This window comes from Gossypium raimondii, chromosome 13 (genome assembly GCF_025698545.1).
Source record: "Gossypium raimondii isolate GPD5lz chromosome 13, ASM2569854v1, whole genome shotgun sequence".
NCBI classification, from domain to species: Eukaryota; Viridiplantae; Streptophyta; class Magnoliopsida; order Malvales; family Malvaceae; genus Gossypium; species Gossypium raimondii.
This window is the reverse complement of record NC_068577.1, coordinates 5,536,373-5,555,569: the sequence shown is the minus strand read 5'-3', so window position 1 is coordinate 5,555,569 and position 19,197 is coordinate 5,536,373. Positions and strand designations below refer to the sequence as shown.

General features: G+C 31.2%; 1 protein-coding gene across 1 annotated transcript; it reads left to right on the top strand.

Moving 5' to 3' along the window:
* Positions 1 to 9,578: 9,578 nt before the first annotated feature.
* Positions 9,579 to 15,028, top strand: LOC105782574 (guanosine nucleotide diphosphate dissociation inhibitor At5g09550). The gene is made up of 13 exons (XM_012607392.2): positions 9,579 to 9,771; positions 10,717 to 10,779; positions 10,907 to 10,990; positions 11,234 to 11,341; positions 11,464 to 11,636; positions 12,006 to 12,117; positions 12,306 to 12,386; positions 12,490 to 12,552; positions 12,946 to 13,047; positions 13,158 to 13,282; positions 13,555 to 13,765; positions 14,520 to 14,594; positions 14,732 to 15,028. The coding sequence occupies exons 1-13, from the start codon at positions 9,685 to 9,687 to the stop codon at positions 14,780 to 14,782; spliced, it is 1,335 nt and encodes a 444-aa protein (XP_012462846.1). The 5' UTR covers positions 9,579 to 9,684; the 3' UTR covers positions 14,783 to 15,028.
* The last annotated feature ends 4,169 nt before the right edge of the window (positions 15,029 to 19,197 follow it).

Genomic DNA, 19,197 nt, shown 5'->3' with positions numbered 1-19,197 from the left:
ATTTAGAACACTTAAGTAACCGTAGTTTATTGTCAACTTTAGACTTTAAGAACTATGAAATGGATAAAAGTTGGATAGATTTGTCAAGGGTAAGCAGCGATTATTGATGTAATAAGGCCCAATTGGCCCAGACTATTTACAAAACAAAAAATGGGCCGTCCAGGCCCAATAGTCCAAAACCTAGCCCACCTAACATCCTAAACTTCCCAAACCCTAGCCCCATGTTCAGTTCAGCGCCGCGAGCCCCCACAACGTGCTTCGCCTCCGACAACTCCAATCGGCGCATGCTTCGGAGCCAACTCCCTCGCGCATCACGCCCCTCGCCGCCGTGAATCTCGCGCACGCACGTACCTGCAACAAGCGAAGGAGAGGAGCAAAAATCGGGCCAACCGAATAGATTTTTTTGGATTTATTTTTCTTTCCCATTTGCGGCTATAAAAGGCCAATATTTCCAGTGTAAAGGGGGGGGGGAACAAAGATTGTATCAAAATTATTAAAAAACGAAAACAGAGAGAAATCGAAGAGAAAGAAAAAGTTTTTTAGAAGGTGATTTTCTATTTGGTTCGTTTTTTCATTTTTTTCCCTTTGATTTATTATTTTGTGTACAAAATGGAAAGGAAAAGATAGAGAAGGACTTACCATTGTGAGTGTTGCCGAAAGACCTCTTCGTTCCGTCGTCATCGGAGTGAGAGGGGTCTGAAACGGTAGAGAGAAGATGGCAACAGCGCGATTTCAAAAGGCAGAAGGGGAAATGATTTAGGTTTTTTTTAAGTGGGATTTAAAGGGTTTAAAACGGCACCGTTTAAGCCTATAACCCGTCTGACCTGACCCAGAACCCGACCGGATCCGCGTGTTTTACTTTTAATGGTCTATTTGCGCATTTCGTCCCTCAGTTTTTTAAAAGCGTGTCTAATCAATTTTTTTTGTTTTTTAAATTTGACCGCACGCTTTATTTTTGTTTCATTTCGACCCTCATTAAAATGCAGCATTTTAGGGAAAAGGGTTAATATCCCATTTGATCCCCCTCTGTTATGTGCGTGTTCAATAGGGTTCGCATATTTGTGTTTCTTCCAAATTTGCTCTTAAATTTTGTTTGAATTTCAAATTAGCCCTTCTGTTATTTATTATTATTATTATTATTATTATTATTATTATTATTATTATTATTATTATTATTATTATTATTATTATTATTATACTTATACATATATACACGCATATGTTTGTATTTTATATATGTATATATTTTAAATTTTTAAAATACGTGTACATATTTTATATATTTTATTATTATATTATCTTCTTAGTTTTATATATATATATACATTTACATTTACATTTTATAATACATATACATTTTTCCATTTTATAATTCATACATATTTTCACATACATGTATATATTTTCGTAGTTTATTTATATATTATATTTTTTTGTTTTTCCTTGTAAATATATACACATATATATACTTTTATATTTTATTTTATTTTCATATATATACATACATATTTTCTTAGAAATTATAATAAGTTTTTGTTTTGTTTTACATATTTCATTCATTTTTATTTTTGTATACTTATATGTACTTGTTTTAATATATGCATATACATGTTTCCAAAATTTATTTATGTATCATACTTATATTTTGAAAATACATATATGCATATAATTTAAAGTTAAAGTATTGGTTTTATGTGTACATTAGCATTTTACAATACTTTTTAAAGAAAATATATTTTGATTTTCTCAAAGTATTTAAATCATCCTGTTTTATAAATTCCAAAATATTTGGTATTCATGGTTCTTGAGGAAGGTCGTGTCCTAACTTACTGGATCGCGATTATTTTTCGATGAATTTAGAAAGCCAAGTATTTGTTTTGCAATAAATTCGCAAATTTTAAATAAAAGCTTATTCTCGGGAATTCAAAATGTTGGGTCCTAACTTACTGGTCATGACATTTTCTTCTCAAATAAGAATTTTCAAAAGCAAAAGGCGATTCGGTATTTTGAAGATTTAAAACATTGTGCCCTAACTCACTTGGGTGTGGTGTTTTATTTCTTTGAAATATGAATGTCTTATTATTTTAATCCATTCATGAAATAAAAAGTTTCCTTTTAAAATCTTTTCAAATTTTCGACACCAAGGCATTAAAAAAATCAATTTGGTACCAATTTTGGGCGTTACGAGGGTGCTAATCCTTCCTCGTGCGTAACTGACTCCAGAGCCTGTTTTCTCAAACTTCGCAGACCAAAATTATTTTTAAGGTGGGCCGATCACACCTTAATAAAGGATCGGTGGCGACTCCAGTTTTGTTTTTTAAAGTCGACAACTAAATTTTTGTTTTCAAAAAAGCTGTTTCGACAATTGAAATGGAGTATAAACTTTTCTAAATTTTGCATTTCAAAATGCAAGCCAAGAGAATATGATTCTTTGCCCATGTAAGAAGTGTGGCAACATCAATTGGCATATTCATGAAGTTGTCTACGAACATCTAATTGTTGATGGCTTTATTCGGGGTATAAAAAATAGATTTTCCATGGAGAGTGTACACCTCGTAGAACCTCTTCAATGATTAATCCAATTTATCTTCATAATGCTTACCATCAGTTTGTTAGAGAAGATGACATGGAAGGTATGTTGCGGGATGCATTTAATATGCAATCATGGTTTGCAATCGTTTCCACTTGAAATTATTGCATCTAATGATTGTGATATTGGTGTAAATGCTTTTATCAAAACGGGAAGAAGTGCACCTGATGAAGAGCCAAATGGAGAAGCGGCGAAGTTCTACAAGTTACTTAATGAAATGAATGAAGAACTTTATGAGGGATCGAAATTTTCAAAACTGTCCTTCGGCATTCGTCTTTTTCACTTAAAATGTTTGGGAGGGTGGACCGGAAACTCTTTTACATTGCTGTTAGAGTTTTTGAGAAATGTTTCTGTTTGCAAAAATCCCTTATTCATGCAAAGATATGAAGAAACTGATAAAAGATTTAGGCCTTGGGTACGACAAAATTCATAGTTGCCAAAATGACTGCATGTTGTATTAGGGTGATCGGAAAAACCAATAGTCTTGTCATGTTTGCGGTAAATCTCGTTGGATGAATAGGAATGCAGAAGATGTGAATGAGGATAAAGGTAAGGCACAGTTAAGAAAGAAGCTAGTAAAGATTTTGTGATATTTTCCACTAATACCAAGGCTTCAAAAGCTTTTCATGTCGTCAAAGACAGCTGAGTTTATGAGGTGGCATCGTAATCAACGAACCGGTGATGGATTATTAAGGCATCCTGCGGATTCTTTAGGTTGGAAATCATTTGACAGTAAATTTTCAAGCTTTGCAAGCAATCCTCGAAATGTGAGGCTTGGGCTAGCATCTGATGGATTTAATCCTTTTAAAATTACGAGCACTTCGTATAGTACTTGGCTTATAGTGCTTATTCCTTACAACTTGCCTCCGTGGATTTGCATGAAGCAATCTTCTTTTATCTTATTTATGATTATCCCTAGAGACAAAGGTCTCGGGAATGATATTAACATTTATATGCAGCCACTTATTGATGAGTTAAAACAGTTATGGGCGGGTGTTGAAATATATGATGTATTGAGAAAGAAGAACTTTTATATACGTCCAGCTTTGTTGTGGACTATTAATGATTTCCCGGCTTATGCTAATTTATCTGGTTGGAGTACAAAAGGATGTTATGCTTGTTCTTATTGTACTACGCAAGCATATTTGAAGTGGTTATATAATGGGAAGAAGTTCCCTTATATAGGCCATCGTCGGTGGTTAGATGGAAATCATAGATTTAGATTTTAGAGGACTCTATCTAATGGTACTGAAGAGTTCAGAGAAGCTTCTGAGCAGACCATTGGATCTGAAATCTTGTTCATGTTAAAATATATCAATTTCAGTTATGGGAAGATTAATCAACCACTCAACACAGAAACAAAGAGAAGACCGAGGGAGGCGTATGTTGGCGATGTTGACCGGCAGAATGATGATAAATCTGATAAACAGGATGATCCTAATGAGGCAGACTTGTGGAAAAAAAGAATTTTTTTGCCTTATTAGGAGCATCACATTTTGCAACACAATCTCGATGTCATGCATTGAGACAATTCTGAATGTCGATGGAAAATCGAAAGACAATATTCAAGTTGACTTGATCTAGTTGACATGGGAGTTCAACATGATCTTCATCTCCAATTACTTTCGAATGGAAAATCTCGATTGTCACCTTCTATTTTTGCAATGTCGAAGAAAGAAAAGGAAGTGTTCTGCACGGTGTTGAAGGATATAAAGGTCCTAGATGTGTATGCATCAAATATATCTCGATGTGTGAGTCGTAACGATCGAAGACTATATTCCCTAAAATCACATGATTATCACATCTTGATGCAAGATTTACTGTCAGTTGCTTTACGGTGTTGTATGTGAAAAAGGTGATGTATTGTATAATTGAACTATCCAATATAATGAAAGCTATTTGTGGCAAAGTTTTGATTGTTGAAGAACTTGAGAAAGTACAAGATCGAGCCGCTTTGACTTTATGCAACTTGGAGAAGATCTTTCCACCTTCGTTTTTCACAATTATGGTGCACTTGCTAATCCATCTCCTTCATGAAGCAAAACTTGATAGACCGGTTTTCTATCGATGAATGTACCCTATAGAGAGGTGCTAATTTATTTGCAAGTTTTCATTCATTCATGAATATACTTTTAATTACAACTTTTGATAATGTTGTATATCGTGTTTAGGTTCCTGTGCAAATTGAAGTCTTATTGTCGTAATAAGCGTTATCCAGAAGGATCAATTGCTGAAGGTTACTTAGCAGAGAAGTGTATGACTTTCTGCTCTAGATATTTAGAAGATGTTGAAACAAGGCTGAATAGACCAAGTAGAAATGTTGGGCTAATTAATCATTACTTAGCTAAAACTTATTTATTTCGAAGTTATGGACAACCAATTGGTAAACTTGAAATTGTACACTTAGATGATAGATTTTGGGTACAAGCACATCGATATGTTCTTTTTCACCACGATTCAATTGAACCATTACGCAAGTAAGTTTTAGAATTTGATAAATATTCATCTTTTTAATTTGTTTATCTTCTAACCAAATAATTCACTTTTTAACATAGTGAGTACAAACAAGTCTTGAGATCTCGTTCACGCTCCTGAAGATTACAACATCGATAGATTCATAAGTTATTCACAAAATCTTTTCATGAATGGTTAGTGCAGGCGGTATGCAACTAAAGTTTTCAATGACAAATAATAATGTTTTTGTATAACATTATAATTAATCAATGTACTTTCAATTCAATAGGTTTGGAGTGGAAATGACGTCAACGAAGAAGTTAAATGGTTTTCCCAAGGTCCGAGTAGAGTAGTAAAAAGATATACTGCCTTTCTCATTAATGGATTCAAGTTTCATACAAAATCTCGCAAAAGATTGAGGATGACTCAAAATTGTGGAATAGTTGTTAATTCTTCAATTATAAGTTATGCTAGTGCTAGAGACAATAATCCTGTTGAGGGAAATGTGGAGTATTACGGACTTCTTACGGACATTATTGAGTTAGATTACTATGGCAAACAGAAGGTGGTCTTATTTCAATTTGATTAGGCTGATGTCAATACTGCTCGCGAAATTAAAAAAGATCAATTTGATTTTACAATGGTAAACTTCTCTCGATTAATTCACATTGGACAACAATTGATAGACGAGCCGTATGTATTTTCTTCTCAAGTCAAACAAGTTTTTTACTCGAAAGATCCAACTGATGAGGGTTGGTACGTTGTACTCCATAACACCCCTAGAGACTTGTTTGACATGGGCAATGGAAGTAGAGATGACATCGAAAAAAGATCAGAAACTTTGCCTTTTCCAGACCAAAACTTAAATGAAACTATCCTTGGTACTAGTACACAATTTCAATGGGTTCGCCAGGATTTGAATGAAGATATTTACGAATCATGATGTAGTAAGATTTTACAATTTTTTAATTATATGTAATATTATAATTTAAATCTTGATCTTGTTAAGTATTTCAACTATTTTATATGAACTATTATTGTTGTAATTAGCTACTAATATTTCAACTATTTTATGTGTATTGTAGATAATATGCCTAGAAGAAGATTGCGAGATTTAAGTATTATTCAAAATCCTCCAAATTCGGAAGAAACAAATAGTGAACAACAGATTGCTATTGGATCTTCGAATGTTTCGAATACAATTGACGAAACTGTAGAAATTCAAAGTAATGTTAACTTTAATTTACATGCATGTTGACTTTTATTATTGATTTTTGTTTAAAATTCTTATATTATCGTATACCAATTTTTTAGCTAAAAGTGGTGGGAGACGCAAAACTCGAGGACGTACGCTATTAAAGGATTTATACAATCTAAATTTTGTGGAGCATCTCAAAGTATCTAGAAACAGTCATGGTCAGCCTATTGGATCAGAAGCTCGACTTTTAGCAGGATACTTGGGCATTATAGCACGAAATGTCAATCTGTTGCCAATCAACTACGAGTCATGGCATCATATGTCTGATAGTAACAAAAATCAAGCTCTCGATAACATTAAGGTAATAACGTGAATGTAATTTATAATACTTTGGTTTAAGTTTCATTTATATTTACTTTCTAAACTTGTGTTATTTGCAGGAGAGATTTGCTTTAGAGGTCTCAGATAATTATGTGAAGAAGGCATTAGGAAAGAAATGAAGACACCATAAAAGTACTTTAAAGAATGAATATTTAAAAAAAATATAAGCCTCGAAAAGAAATTGCGAAATGTCTCGCCGAGAATGTTGAGGTACCAATGGGAAGATGCAGTTAGATTTTGGAATTCAAAGGAAGGATAGGTATTACGTACTTCCAAACTCTTATAATTATTTTGGTTTATAGTATTTACTATATACGTAATAATATTTTCATAATGTAGGATCATGAGCGAGTTGGAACTACAAGTAGGCAAAACCAAATATTCACACACACAACTAGGTCGAAAAGTTTTACTTGTGTAGCTGATGATGAGGTATTTTGAATTTATTAATTGTGTCAAATATTAATTACTTTCTACTAAATAATATTTTTCCTACTATATTACAGGAACTGTCGTCTGGTCAAAAAGTTGGACGTCTTCAGCTATAGAAAGAAAGATGAATCTCTTATGACTACTGAAGCTGTAGAAATTATGGTATATTTACTTAATAAAATTTGAATTATTTTAAATATTTATCATGTTTAATTATAATGGTTTAATTCGTCGTTTGTAATGCAAATAATGCCAAGTTATATTGAATTTGTTTGATTATATATTTCGTTTCTAAATCATTGATTGATTTATTAGGAGAAACTAAAGGATAAAAGGGCGGAGTATGAAGCGATCGCTTCAAGTGATAGTTTTGTTAATTTGGACGACATTGATAATCGAATTATTATTGAAGTTTTAGGTCCTGAAAGGTATGGTCGGGTTCGATTTCAATGATCTTTTGTTAACCTAACCCAATATTTTGGATCCAGCTTGCAGCAATACATGCCTTGGCGAATCAGGCTCAAGCTGAAGTTCAGAGGTTAAGAGACCAGATGGCTCAGATGCAAGCGAGCACAATTGAGCAAATTGCTTAACTTAAAGTAGAGGCAGCATTGAGAGAAGCAGAAGCTCAAAGAAAATATAATGAACTCCAGCTACAACTTAAAGCGAAGGCAGCAGCGAGAGAAGCAGAGGCAACAAAAAAATATGACGAACTCCAGCTATTGCTTCAGAATATGATGAAGATGTTTCAATAGTCGCAGAATCCGCCATTTTATACTTTTGTTTTCTTATTGTGAGAATATCTTAACAATATAACTTTCGAATATAATATATTTTATTATTTCATTTATTAATTTAGATCATATACATATTTCCTTCGTAATAGTATTATTTAGATTTAAAGTTTTTGGTTGGATTTGATATTACAGGAAATTATGTTGAAAATTCGAGTTCTATATGAATTAAAATGGTTTGGTAAAATCTGCTAAAGCTAGTGGTGTTTTTCCCACAAATACCGCTAAATGTCATGTTCTTTAATGACATTTTTATGAGAAGCGCCGCTAAAGGGAATGTTCTATAGTGGCGTTTTTCCAAATAAACGCTGCAAAATTTAGCAACGTTATTTATAGCAGCATTTTTTGCGGCGCTTATCAAAACGACACAATTTGTTTTAACAGTGCTTATAGGCCAAAAAAACACCGCTAAAAACCTGTTTTGTTGTGTTTATGAGATTTTTTTTCTTATAACATTCATGTCTTGGATACATATATTAATATGTGGTACTAGGGATTACAATTTGGATTGTGAATTTGAATATTTATAGATATTATATTAATTCTTTTTGAATTTGAATATTACAAATATTAGATTTTTTATTCGAGTATTGCATATTTAGATTCAAATTTAAAATTACTATTAACTGTGGATTCGAGTAAATGTGAATAGATATATTATATATTCACTATCCGAATCTGCATTGCTTATTTAAATAACTTATGTCAATTTGGATTCGGATTTCTAAATTTGTTAGTTACAAAATGCTTATAATTTTGATTTTATATTTATAAAAAGAGTTTTAATGGATTTGAATTTGTATCTTTGCATATTTGAATATTTGAAAAATGATTCAAAATTTTGAAATTGATTTTTTAAAGAATTTGGATATCTGACATAATAGTATTTAATTCAGATTTAGATATTAATACTCAGATAATAAATGGAATTGAATTCTTAGGTTGACTTGTATATTTAGATTAAGATGATTAAAAAATGCAGGTGTCTGAACCAATTATCATTTTTAGTAAGTATAATTTTTTCTATAATTTGAATGTTTTGATTTTTGAACCATCCATGATAATTTTGATCAAATGACCTTTGTTTTAAGAGTTTTGAACATTATTCAATAAAGTCTTAAAATTTTCTAATAAATATTTTTAAAACTAAATTTTCAAGTAAATAAAAATAATTAATAACTTTTATATGGTATTTTTTAGAAGTCAAATTATGTTATTAGTTACGTAGTATGCATAAATTACGAATTTAGTCCATGATCTTTAATTTGATTTTTTAGTTTTCAAGTTTTGAAATTCTGTTTTAATTTTTAAATATAATTTTTATATAAAAATTTTAAATTATTTTCATTATTTTAAATATAAAATATTTATTTTTACATCATAAAAATAAAATTAAATAAAACTAAAATTTAATTCAATTTTTATAAACATATATTTTTTTAACTTATAACACCTCGTTGTAATCAATTTTGGATTTTTGGGTGTTAAATGAGAGAGATTTGAAATGTTGATATTTTATAATAAAAGTTTGGAGTTGATTAAATCAAGTTTTTGAATTTGGGCTTAAAATCTTGACAGTAAAATACAAGAGGTGGCCGTACATCCGACGCGCTTAAAATCGCGTGAATTTAGTACTTTCCGAAAGCGTTAGTCTCGTTACTTTCCCGCTATAGAACTGTTCCAAACACATAACAGAAATAATAATAATAATAAAATAAAAACCCGATTTTCTCTCATTTCCATTTCGCTTCAAAATCCTTCTCTTACAGAAAAAAGAAACACAAACAAATAAATTAAGAAATCTTAGAAGAAAAAAAAGCTGAGGATTTTCAGCCATGGATGAAACATACGATGTGATAGTCCTAGGTACCGGCCTTAAGGAATGCATTCTCAGTGGTCTTCTCTCCGTTGATGGACTCAAAGTACCTCTTTCTTAATTTGTTTACTTTCATTGTTTTCACGTTTCAAATCGTTTTGTGATCTAGGATTCTTTTCTTTTAAGCAGCATCGGTACTCTTCTGGGTGTTTTTTGTTTTCATATATGATTTCTGGGTGTTGGTTTAGGTTGATAAAAGGAAATGGGTTAGATTTGATATGTTAAAATCAATGTTACCTTGAACTCGGATGGATCCGATCTACTTTTATAAGATGTAATTTGATAGGGTTAGTCCTTTCCTATTTGTTCAGTAGAAACGTGGGGATATCCATTCCTTCCAAAGAAATCTCGAAAAAATGGTTTGTTTATCGTCTCCGGATCGAGTTGGGATTTTGATTTTCATTATTGTCGAGAGCTCAGCTGGAGGAGAGATTTACAAAGTAGGAGAACTTCATTCCTACCATTCCTACTAAGGAATTTGTCATTGATAGGATTTGAATCTAAGTCTTATATAGATACCATATACGACTGATTCGATCTTGTTCTGTGAATCTAGTTTTAGTTCGAAGTTCGAACTCTCAACAAAGTTAAAAATAAAATTTTAATTCAACTTAAAAAAAAATATCGACCGATCGAAAATGCCTAGCACTAACGATATTTCAAAAACATTTTTAATAGTCGATGCTATCAACAAAACCGAATGTGGGAATGTAAAAACTTTCTGGATCTTAGATATTTGAGTTATAATTCTAAATTAAAAGAAAAAATTGAAGTTTGTGAATTGTTTGTTTTACTCAATAATTTTATAATATACTAATGGCAGTGCCAGTTTTACTGAATTAGATCACTAGCGTACTTGTATACTAATTCGAAGATCGTTGGGGAGATAGCGATTTACGGTGGTTAAATAAATTATTATTATTATTATTATTATTATCAATTTTGCATTAATGATTGAGCTGCTATCTAAATTATCTGCATTTCAAAACAGGTTTTGCATATGGACAGAAATGATTATTACGGTGGAGAGTCTACTTCTCTTAATCTTGTGCAGGTCACTTCTTTTCTTTTTTTAATTAAATGATGGGATTTATAATTTTGTTTTTAACCTTTATGTAAAAGAACCCTAACTATATTGGTTTCATCTGACATTTTCTGAAAATTGTATTTGTTCTGTATAGCTTTGGAAACATTTCAAGGGAAATGACAAACCTCCAGAACAGCTTGGCACAAGCAGGGAATATAATGTTGATATGATTCCCAAGGCATGCAAATTCAACCTCTTTGTTACTAATTTTGTAGTTTTCATCATTGCTTAGTTGCCCTACTGTATGCATATAAATATGTTGTGCTGGGGGACTTCGTTCAAAGTGTGCAGTGACACACCATTTACCAATGAGTATGCCATCTTTGTGCTAATCAGCAACTTACCAAGGAGATAGTGTATGCCATCTTTGTGCTAATTAGCCATGTTTTATGATGAATTTATGCTTAATTTTGTTTCACAGTTCATGATGGCCAATGGCAGTCTGGTTCGTATTCTCATCCACACAGGTGTTACCAAGTATCTTAACTTCAAGGCCGTGGATGGGAGTTATGTGTATAAAAAGAAAAAAGTAAGAGTAGCATTTTCCTTTTTCTTTTTGGTAGTAGTGTTTGTGTCTAAAAGTTAGCGTAAATGTCTTTCTATCGGCTTTAATGACTTGAAGCAACTTGAAGCAATTATTATGGCTTGCAGATCTATAAGGTTCCAGCAACTGATGTTGAGGCACTGAAATCACCATTGATGGGGCTGTTTGAGAAGCGCCGTGCCAGGAAGTTCTTCATTTATGTCCAAGACTACGACGAAAACGACCCAAAATCTCATGAAAAACTTGATCTCAACAAAGTAACAGCGAAAGAACTTATCTCGTGTGTATCTCATCCTTATTTCCCTCTAAAAAGCTTTGCTCTCCCACTAACGTTTACTATGAAATTAAGAACAGTATATGCAATGCAATGGCTATAAATCAGTGTTTAGACTTGTAGGTTAAACTTTCTTCATAAATTCTGATCTAAATGTTGCTGTTTTTAACAATTTTTCTCACACCAAAAGGGAAAATGTTTGATTTTTTTATCATGAGCTTTGGTTTCTTTCGCCTGGCTTTTTCAAGGAAGATGATATATTTGAGGGATCAACTCTTCTCTTGATCATTAATATTGCTTACACTAATTGTCCTATCCCATTAGCTACTATGGCTCTCAGTTTACTGGTCCTGTTTTGCTGATTTTCCAATGTAGAAAGTATGGACTTGAAGATGATACAATTGACTTTATTGGTCATGCCTTGGCACTCCACAATGAAGATAGTTACTTGGCTCAGCCAGCTTTGAACTTTGTTAAGAGAATGAAGGTAAATGTTTTTTTCATGTCATATTTCATCTTTGTCACACAAGTAATGGTTGATTCTTAAGCTCCATGTTCCATAACAAATAAGTTTTTGCTTAGCATTAAATAAACTATTTAATCATATTCTTCAGTGGAAACTTCTACATTTTTTAATCACAATCTTCAGAGAGATTATGCATTTGTTTTGTAAAGCTCTATGCAGAGTCTTTGGCACGATTTCAAGGAGGATCTCCTTATATCTATCCACTATATGGACTTGGAGAATTGCCTCAGGTATGTCTTTATCTGTACATACACACACATATATAATATATTACATTATAGTTTAACAGAAACAATTGTTGTTGGACTTTGTTAATGGGGCCTCTTTTGGCAGGCATTTGCACGTTTAAGTGCTGTTTATGGTGGTACTTACATGCTCAACAAGCCAGAATGTAAGGTAAATTTCTCAGAACATCTGCAAGCCCAGAATTTAGTTTTGTTTGTCTTTATAAAGTAATAGTAAGCAATTAGTGATTATCATGTTTAAGCTCTCCTTTGAGTCCTTTAGTGGTCAGAAGGTCATATAGTGTCAAGCAGTATTAGGCATCAATGGTGCACCCATATGAGTTAACTTATATGGTGAATATCTTATAATTTGTGGCCATATTGTTCGGACTCTTTATTTATTTTTCAAGTATCCGTGTTTGACACTGATGTTTGACACACATTCAAACATCGGTGTGGGTATTTCTACTTAACAAATTGGTAATTATAATCAGAGCTGATTTGCAGATGTCTTTACATTTCTCTTGTGAATTTCTTATAAAAGCTCTGCTTTTTGGAATTGCAGGTAGAATTTGATGGTGATGGGAAAGTCATTGGAGTAACTTCTGAAGGCGAAACTGCTAAGTGCAACAAAGTTGTTTGCGATCCATCTTATTTGTCTGATAAGGTAACCTCCGATGACAAAACCATGTCACTCACTCTCTTTTTTCCTTTAGGAACAGATATGAATCCTCGAGAACTATACTTTTCCTTTCATGGTTTTTTCAAATGCAACAGGTTAAGAAGGTTGGGAAAGTTGCTCGTGCTGTATGTGTAATGAGCCACCCTATCCCTGATACCAACGATTCTCACTCAGCTCAGGTTATTCTGCCTCAGAAGCAACTCGGTCGTAAATCAGACATGTATGCTGCTAACTCTCTCAACTAGTTTCAAACTTTTACCTTCTAGAATGAGTGGCTAAAACATAAATACCGCTGCAAATCTGATATGTTTGTATTTATAGTTTTCACTCTATACATAATTTGTTACAGTTTTAGCTTCACCAATTGAGTCTTTTCTTCGTTGTAAAAGCCTTACATTGTCTGTTCATATAAATTTATATCGTGAATATGTTCAGCAAGCAAACAAGTGTTATAACTCCCTTAACTTTCTGATGTTTATTTGGGTACTGCAGGTACGTCTTTTGTTGCTCCTATGCTCATAATGTAGCTCCCAAGGGAAAATACATCGCTTTTGTTTCAGCTGAAGCCGAGACTGACAACCCTGAGCAAGAGTTGAAGCCTGGGGTTGACCTACTGGGATCTGTAGATGAGATATTTTATGACACTTATGACAGATATGTGCCCACTAACGACCATCAAGCTGACAACTGCTTCATATCTGCTGTAAGAAGACTTTAATCTCTATTACTTTTGCTTATTCTTTGGAGTAAATATCGAAAGTAAAGTACCCAAGGCAATGTTTTTCCCTTGGTTACCTTCTTGTCCGTGTACTATTGAAAGAATATTAAGACAAACTTGTGTTGATACAAGGTGGGTTAAGGAGGAAGGAGGTTCACATGGTGGTTCGGAGAGCCTCTGGGAGGTTGATGTGTATTGGGACGAGTGTTTAGAAGTGTTGAGTTGGTGGGAGATAGGACTATTAATTCCCTTCGTTGTGGGGCTCTCTCCATATAGGTATCTTTCTGTAAGGGAGTTGTTGGCAGAGTCATGGAAGGTTCTTTATAGGTGCTCTTGGACGTGACTAGAGATGTATTGTCCTGTTAGAGGTTGTCACGTGGGTCACGATGTGATTTGCGAGGACCAATATGCCCCTGCATGAAAAGCCTTGCTGTATGAAAGAGGATTAGCTAGCAAGGTCATCTTATTAGATCTTTGTTTAATAGGCCGGTAGACTTGTTGGGTTTGGCAATAGCAGTTCAGCAAAGGGCTCCCTTCTGACAAGGTGTTAAGATTGTCCTTTTGGCGAGACTTTGATATTTGGCAAAGTCTTGGTAGTTTCCATGTTTCCTCATTATTAGTCCCAACAACTTGCAAATAGACAATTAGCTCAAGACATGGATATTGTTTCTTTTGCGAATTGGTGTTCATTGTATATTGGCTTATACCCTTCATCTAATGTTGTTGATTCAACTTACAGAGCTACGATTCGACAACACACTTCGAGACCACCGTCATCGATGTGATGGAGATGTACACCAAGATTACTGGAAAGGTACCAGTTCCATCCCCCAAATGTTCTTCAATTTCAATCTTTCGTCTTACTGTATATATATATATAATCTCCTCTTTAATCTGTTCTGCAATGGTTGATTCACACATACCATCAATTACTATTGTTTTCTTCTTCAGGTTCTTGATTTATCGGTGGACCTGAGTGCTGCTAGTGCTGCTGAAGAATGAAGCAATTCTTCAAACATTTTTTATCTATCAAGTAAAGCCATTAACAAAAAAAAAAAAAAAGCCTTCAGTTTGTCTCATTTGTGTTTCACCAAATCTTTTAGATGAAAAACTCGAAGTATATTTGCATGTAATCTTCTTTTATTATTATTGTTACTGCTTTTAAGTGATTTATCCCAAATTCATCAGTGGGTTGGTGAAACATGTTTTGGACCAATATTATGTATAAGAGCACGAGTCACGATAATATATTCTTATTTTACCATATTATTGCATTAATTTTAAAATAATTATAATTTAATTTAGAATTATTAATTAATATATTGTGCTAATCTTAAAATAAATTTATTACTTGAATAGAAGTCTAAACTTAAAATATAAAAGAAATGTAATAATTATAATTATAAATTAATTTACAATTATTAGTTAATTTTGTTAACTAAAACAGAGATATTATTTTAATGGAATTCTAATCATCTTAATTATCATATAATTAACATTAGAGTTATATATCAATTAAAATTAAAATTTAGCTTTATAACTAACATTCAATAGTTAAACATATTCAATCAGCAACTAAAAAATATATCCGTAAAAAAAAGAGAAATTTTAGGATTTACAAACTAAAATTATATTAAAAGAATGGACAAATAAAGTAATAGAACTTGAAGAGCAATTTCGGATCATATTCGAATAATAATAGCATCGAAGAATGATCGAAAGATTGTTTTAAAAGATGATAAAGAAATATAAATTATGATATTAAATTTTAAATTTTTCTATAAACTCATATTGTGTGATTGTTTTAATAGATGATGAAGCAATATAATATTATGATATTATTTTTTAAAATTTTCTATAAGTTCACATTTTGTGAAGTAAACACTCTTAAAACTATTTTTTAATTTGTTATTTGTTTGGTGCATGTGAAAATGTTTTGTAAATTTGTTTGGAAAATAAAGTCAAATTTTAACCATTATTTTTAATCACCATTGTTAAATGTGTTCATTAATTTAGGTTAAATATCTTTCTATTATTATAATTTTATATGTTATTTTACCTTTTTTTAAATTAACGTTATTGTTTACTTTCTTATATAGTTTTAATTTTGTATATTATTATGTAACAGTAATTAAAATTATATTATTTAAAATTGATTACAAATTGCTTTAAAAAATTAATTAAAAATTAAACACGTCACATTAACATTAAAATTGATTCTTTGAAAACTATGTCTTTCAACTTTTATATGATTTAATATATTAAAAATAAAAGAATTTCACATGTCTCATTTATTTATTCAATTGGAATAAAGAAATCAAATTATAAATTTTGAAAGAGTAAAATATTATTTTTAGTATTTTTAAGTATAACTATATATCATCTTTCTTTATGAAATAGTTATGTTATATTAATATACATTATTTTATTTAAATCATATTATGTAATCAGATTTTTAGGAAATAAATAAATTATTTTTCGCAACTATAGCGAAATTGATTTCAATGAAATAAATTAATTCAACATAAAATATACTTTTTCGCCCAAATCTTGAGTGTGACAAAATTTAAGTATATTTAATTGATTGAGTTAATATTACGAGTCAACCAAGAACTAATTTAGTTAGGTAACTACAAAAATACTCTTATTTTACAAAATAAATTGTATTATTTTGAAGGTGTTGATGTCAATTTATATATTTTATATAAAAAATATACAAAATAATAAGATTGAAACCCAAATCTCTATAGTTTTTAATATTTAAACTTTATCATTAACCAAAAGCCTTATTTGTTTTTTTTAAATTTTATAAATATATTTATTACATAATTATGTTTTTCACCCACATTGTGGGTGTATGGTTGTTTGAACCTGACCAAACCAGTTAGTTGGATTTGGAATCGATGAGAGTACTGGTCTAGCAAGAGACATCAGACCAATTGACTTGAGAACAAGGGCGAAACTAGGAAACTTTTTAGAGGGGTGAAATTAAATTGTATACTTTTAATCATTTTCGGCCGGGGGGAGGGGAGTACAATTTTACTATTACAAATTTAAAATTTTAAGGGGCTTAAATAGAAATTTTCATTTTAAGGGGGACCGAGGCCCCTGCCAGCCCCCCTGGGTTCGCCACTACCCAGGAATCGGTACAAATTGGTTGAAGTAGGCAAAAAAAAAAATGGTTGAACAAGATTCTTTTTTTTTTAATGATTTTTTAACGATTTATTTGGACCAGCAAGTCGAACTGGTTGGACTAGCAAACCAATGGCCCAACTTGTTTGACCACTGACTTGGTTTCCGAAAACTTTGCTTGAGTGTGTCATAATCTAATCTAATTATATATTAAGCATTTGATTGAGTTGGTATCACAAGTCAACAAGGCACCAACTCAATTGGGCAATGACGAAGATATCTTTATTTTATAAAGTAAATTGTATTATTTCGAGAATATTTTTTATTTTATAGCTTTTACATAGAAAAATATACCCATAATGGAATTTGAGCCCAAGTTTATAGTTTTCAATATCAATTTTTTATAAATATATTTATTATAAAATTTTATTTTTACCCACCATAATCTATTATCAATTAACATTATATTAATTTTTATTTATAATTAAAATAATATATTTACACAAATCAAAACTTAATAACTAATATTTGTTTTCTACTATCATATATATAATTTAATTGTATTTGATGTACTTAAAAATATTAAATAAAAATAAATATATTATTTTATATAAAACTTTTTCACATCTTGCTAATAAAATGTCCTTCGTTGTTATTTATTTTATATAATTAGGATAATTATTTTATACACGGTTAGTGGAGTAAAAAATTTTACAAGTGAGTCTAGGTTGATGACATTTGTCTTTATAGTATAATTAAATAATTAAGAAAGACACTTGATGTAACAACCCGTTTTCAGTGGTACCGAAAATGGTAGTTTTGGAACCTCATTTTCTGATGATCGAGTCAGTAAATATTATTTATTAATATTTATGAATCATTTATAGTGTTATAATGATTTTTGGTTCGATAATTTTATTGATTGGTTAGTTATTGTGGTGTAGGACTAAATCATAAAATTACAAAAGCTAATCGCTATTAATTTTTATGTGCTAAATGAGTATAAAAGCATAATTGAATAGTTTTAAATGACAATTATGCCATAATTGTTTATAGTGGACGATTAATGCCATTTTTTATAATGTATTTTTAGTTTAATTAAAGTTAAAATAAAATTAATAAAGACTAAAAACATAAAATCAGACCTCATCTTTTTCATTTTGCTTCTCTCCCACCCAAAACACCATTTTTGTAGCTAAGGAAGTTCATTCAAGCTTAAGTCCTTGCATATAAGTGATGTTCAAACTCGTTTTTCGTAAATTTTATGTTTTTGAGATCATTGTAACTTAATCTAGCTAACTCAAGTACTAAATCGCAAAGCTGCCAAAGTTTTAAAAAGTTACCATTGTTGATTTTTGAGGTTATTAATGTTAAATTGTTGGGTTTGGATCTTTATTGTAAAATAGGACTATTTGGTAAAGTGGGATTTTGTTAGTTTTGAGTTTAAAGACTAAAATGAGAATATGTTGAAATTTGCATGAAATCTTTATAAACATAGATGTTTGAGAGTTCTATAAGGATGTGTTTGAATTTGGATTAAAAGTTTGGGTATTAAATGTGAAAAATATGCTTGTTTTGGTTTTAAAGACTAAATTGAATAAGGTGCAAACTTTAGAGAAATTGTGAAAATGATAACAAGATGCCATATGCATTAAATAAGATGTTATAAGGTATTTAGAGTTGATAATTTGAAATGAATTACCATATAGATCAAGAAACGAATCAACCATTATATAATCAAGGAAAAGGAAAATAACATATTAGTCATTGACACTTCTTCTATTGTTGTTTTCACTTGGTAAGTTGATATGATATAGTTATATGTATTTCTGTAATGTTTATGCTTGAATTGTGTATTTTGGAATGTATACTTAAAAGTTGTAAATTGGTACAAAGGTGAAAAAAGGACTGAATTGAAAAATATTATATTTTTATATGCACTGAGCCCGAATGAACATAGGATGGCATGCCAATAGAGTTATTTCCCGTGCTGTACGGGTTTGACATGAGATGAGATGATGATGTATTGTTTATTCATTGATCGTAGTGGAATCCAGCATTTGTTGCGGATTATCGAGTTATCTTTACAGTGACGAGGTGTTTTTCTTGGGGAGGATGTGTAGCCTACGGGCTTGGCACTTAGTGCCCAGGTGTGTCTATGGATGGTATGACTCGTTTGAGCAATCTGGTGTGTTTTGGGTGGTTACCCGTGTATCTGTATCTGTTTATTATAGTTCATCGGGCCAAACTGATATTGTTATTGAATATAGATGAATGGTAAAAGT

What these genes read in the sequence shown, in the direction of transcription:
- LOC105782574 (XM_012607392.2), top strand. Translation starts at nt 9,685, where the DNA reads ATGGATGAAACATACGATGTGATAGTCCTAGGTACCGGCCTTAAGGAA. An exon ending in ATGTTGATATGATTCCCAAG is followed by an intron (nt 10,991 to 11,233) that starts GCATGCAAATTC and finishes TTTGTTTCACAG; the next exon opens with TTCATGATGGCCAATGGCAG. An exon ending in ACTTTGTTAAGAGAATGAAG is followed by an intron (nt 12,118 to 12,305) that starts GTAAATGTTTTT and finishes TGTTTTGTAAAG; the next exon opens with CTCTATGCAGAGTCTTTGGC.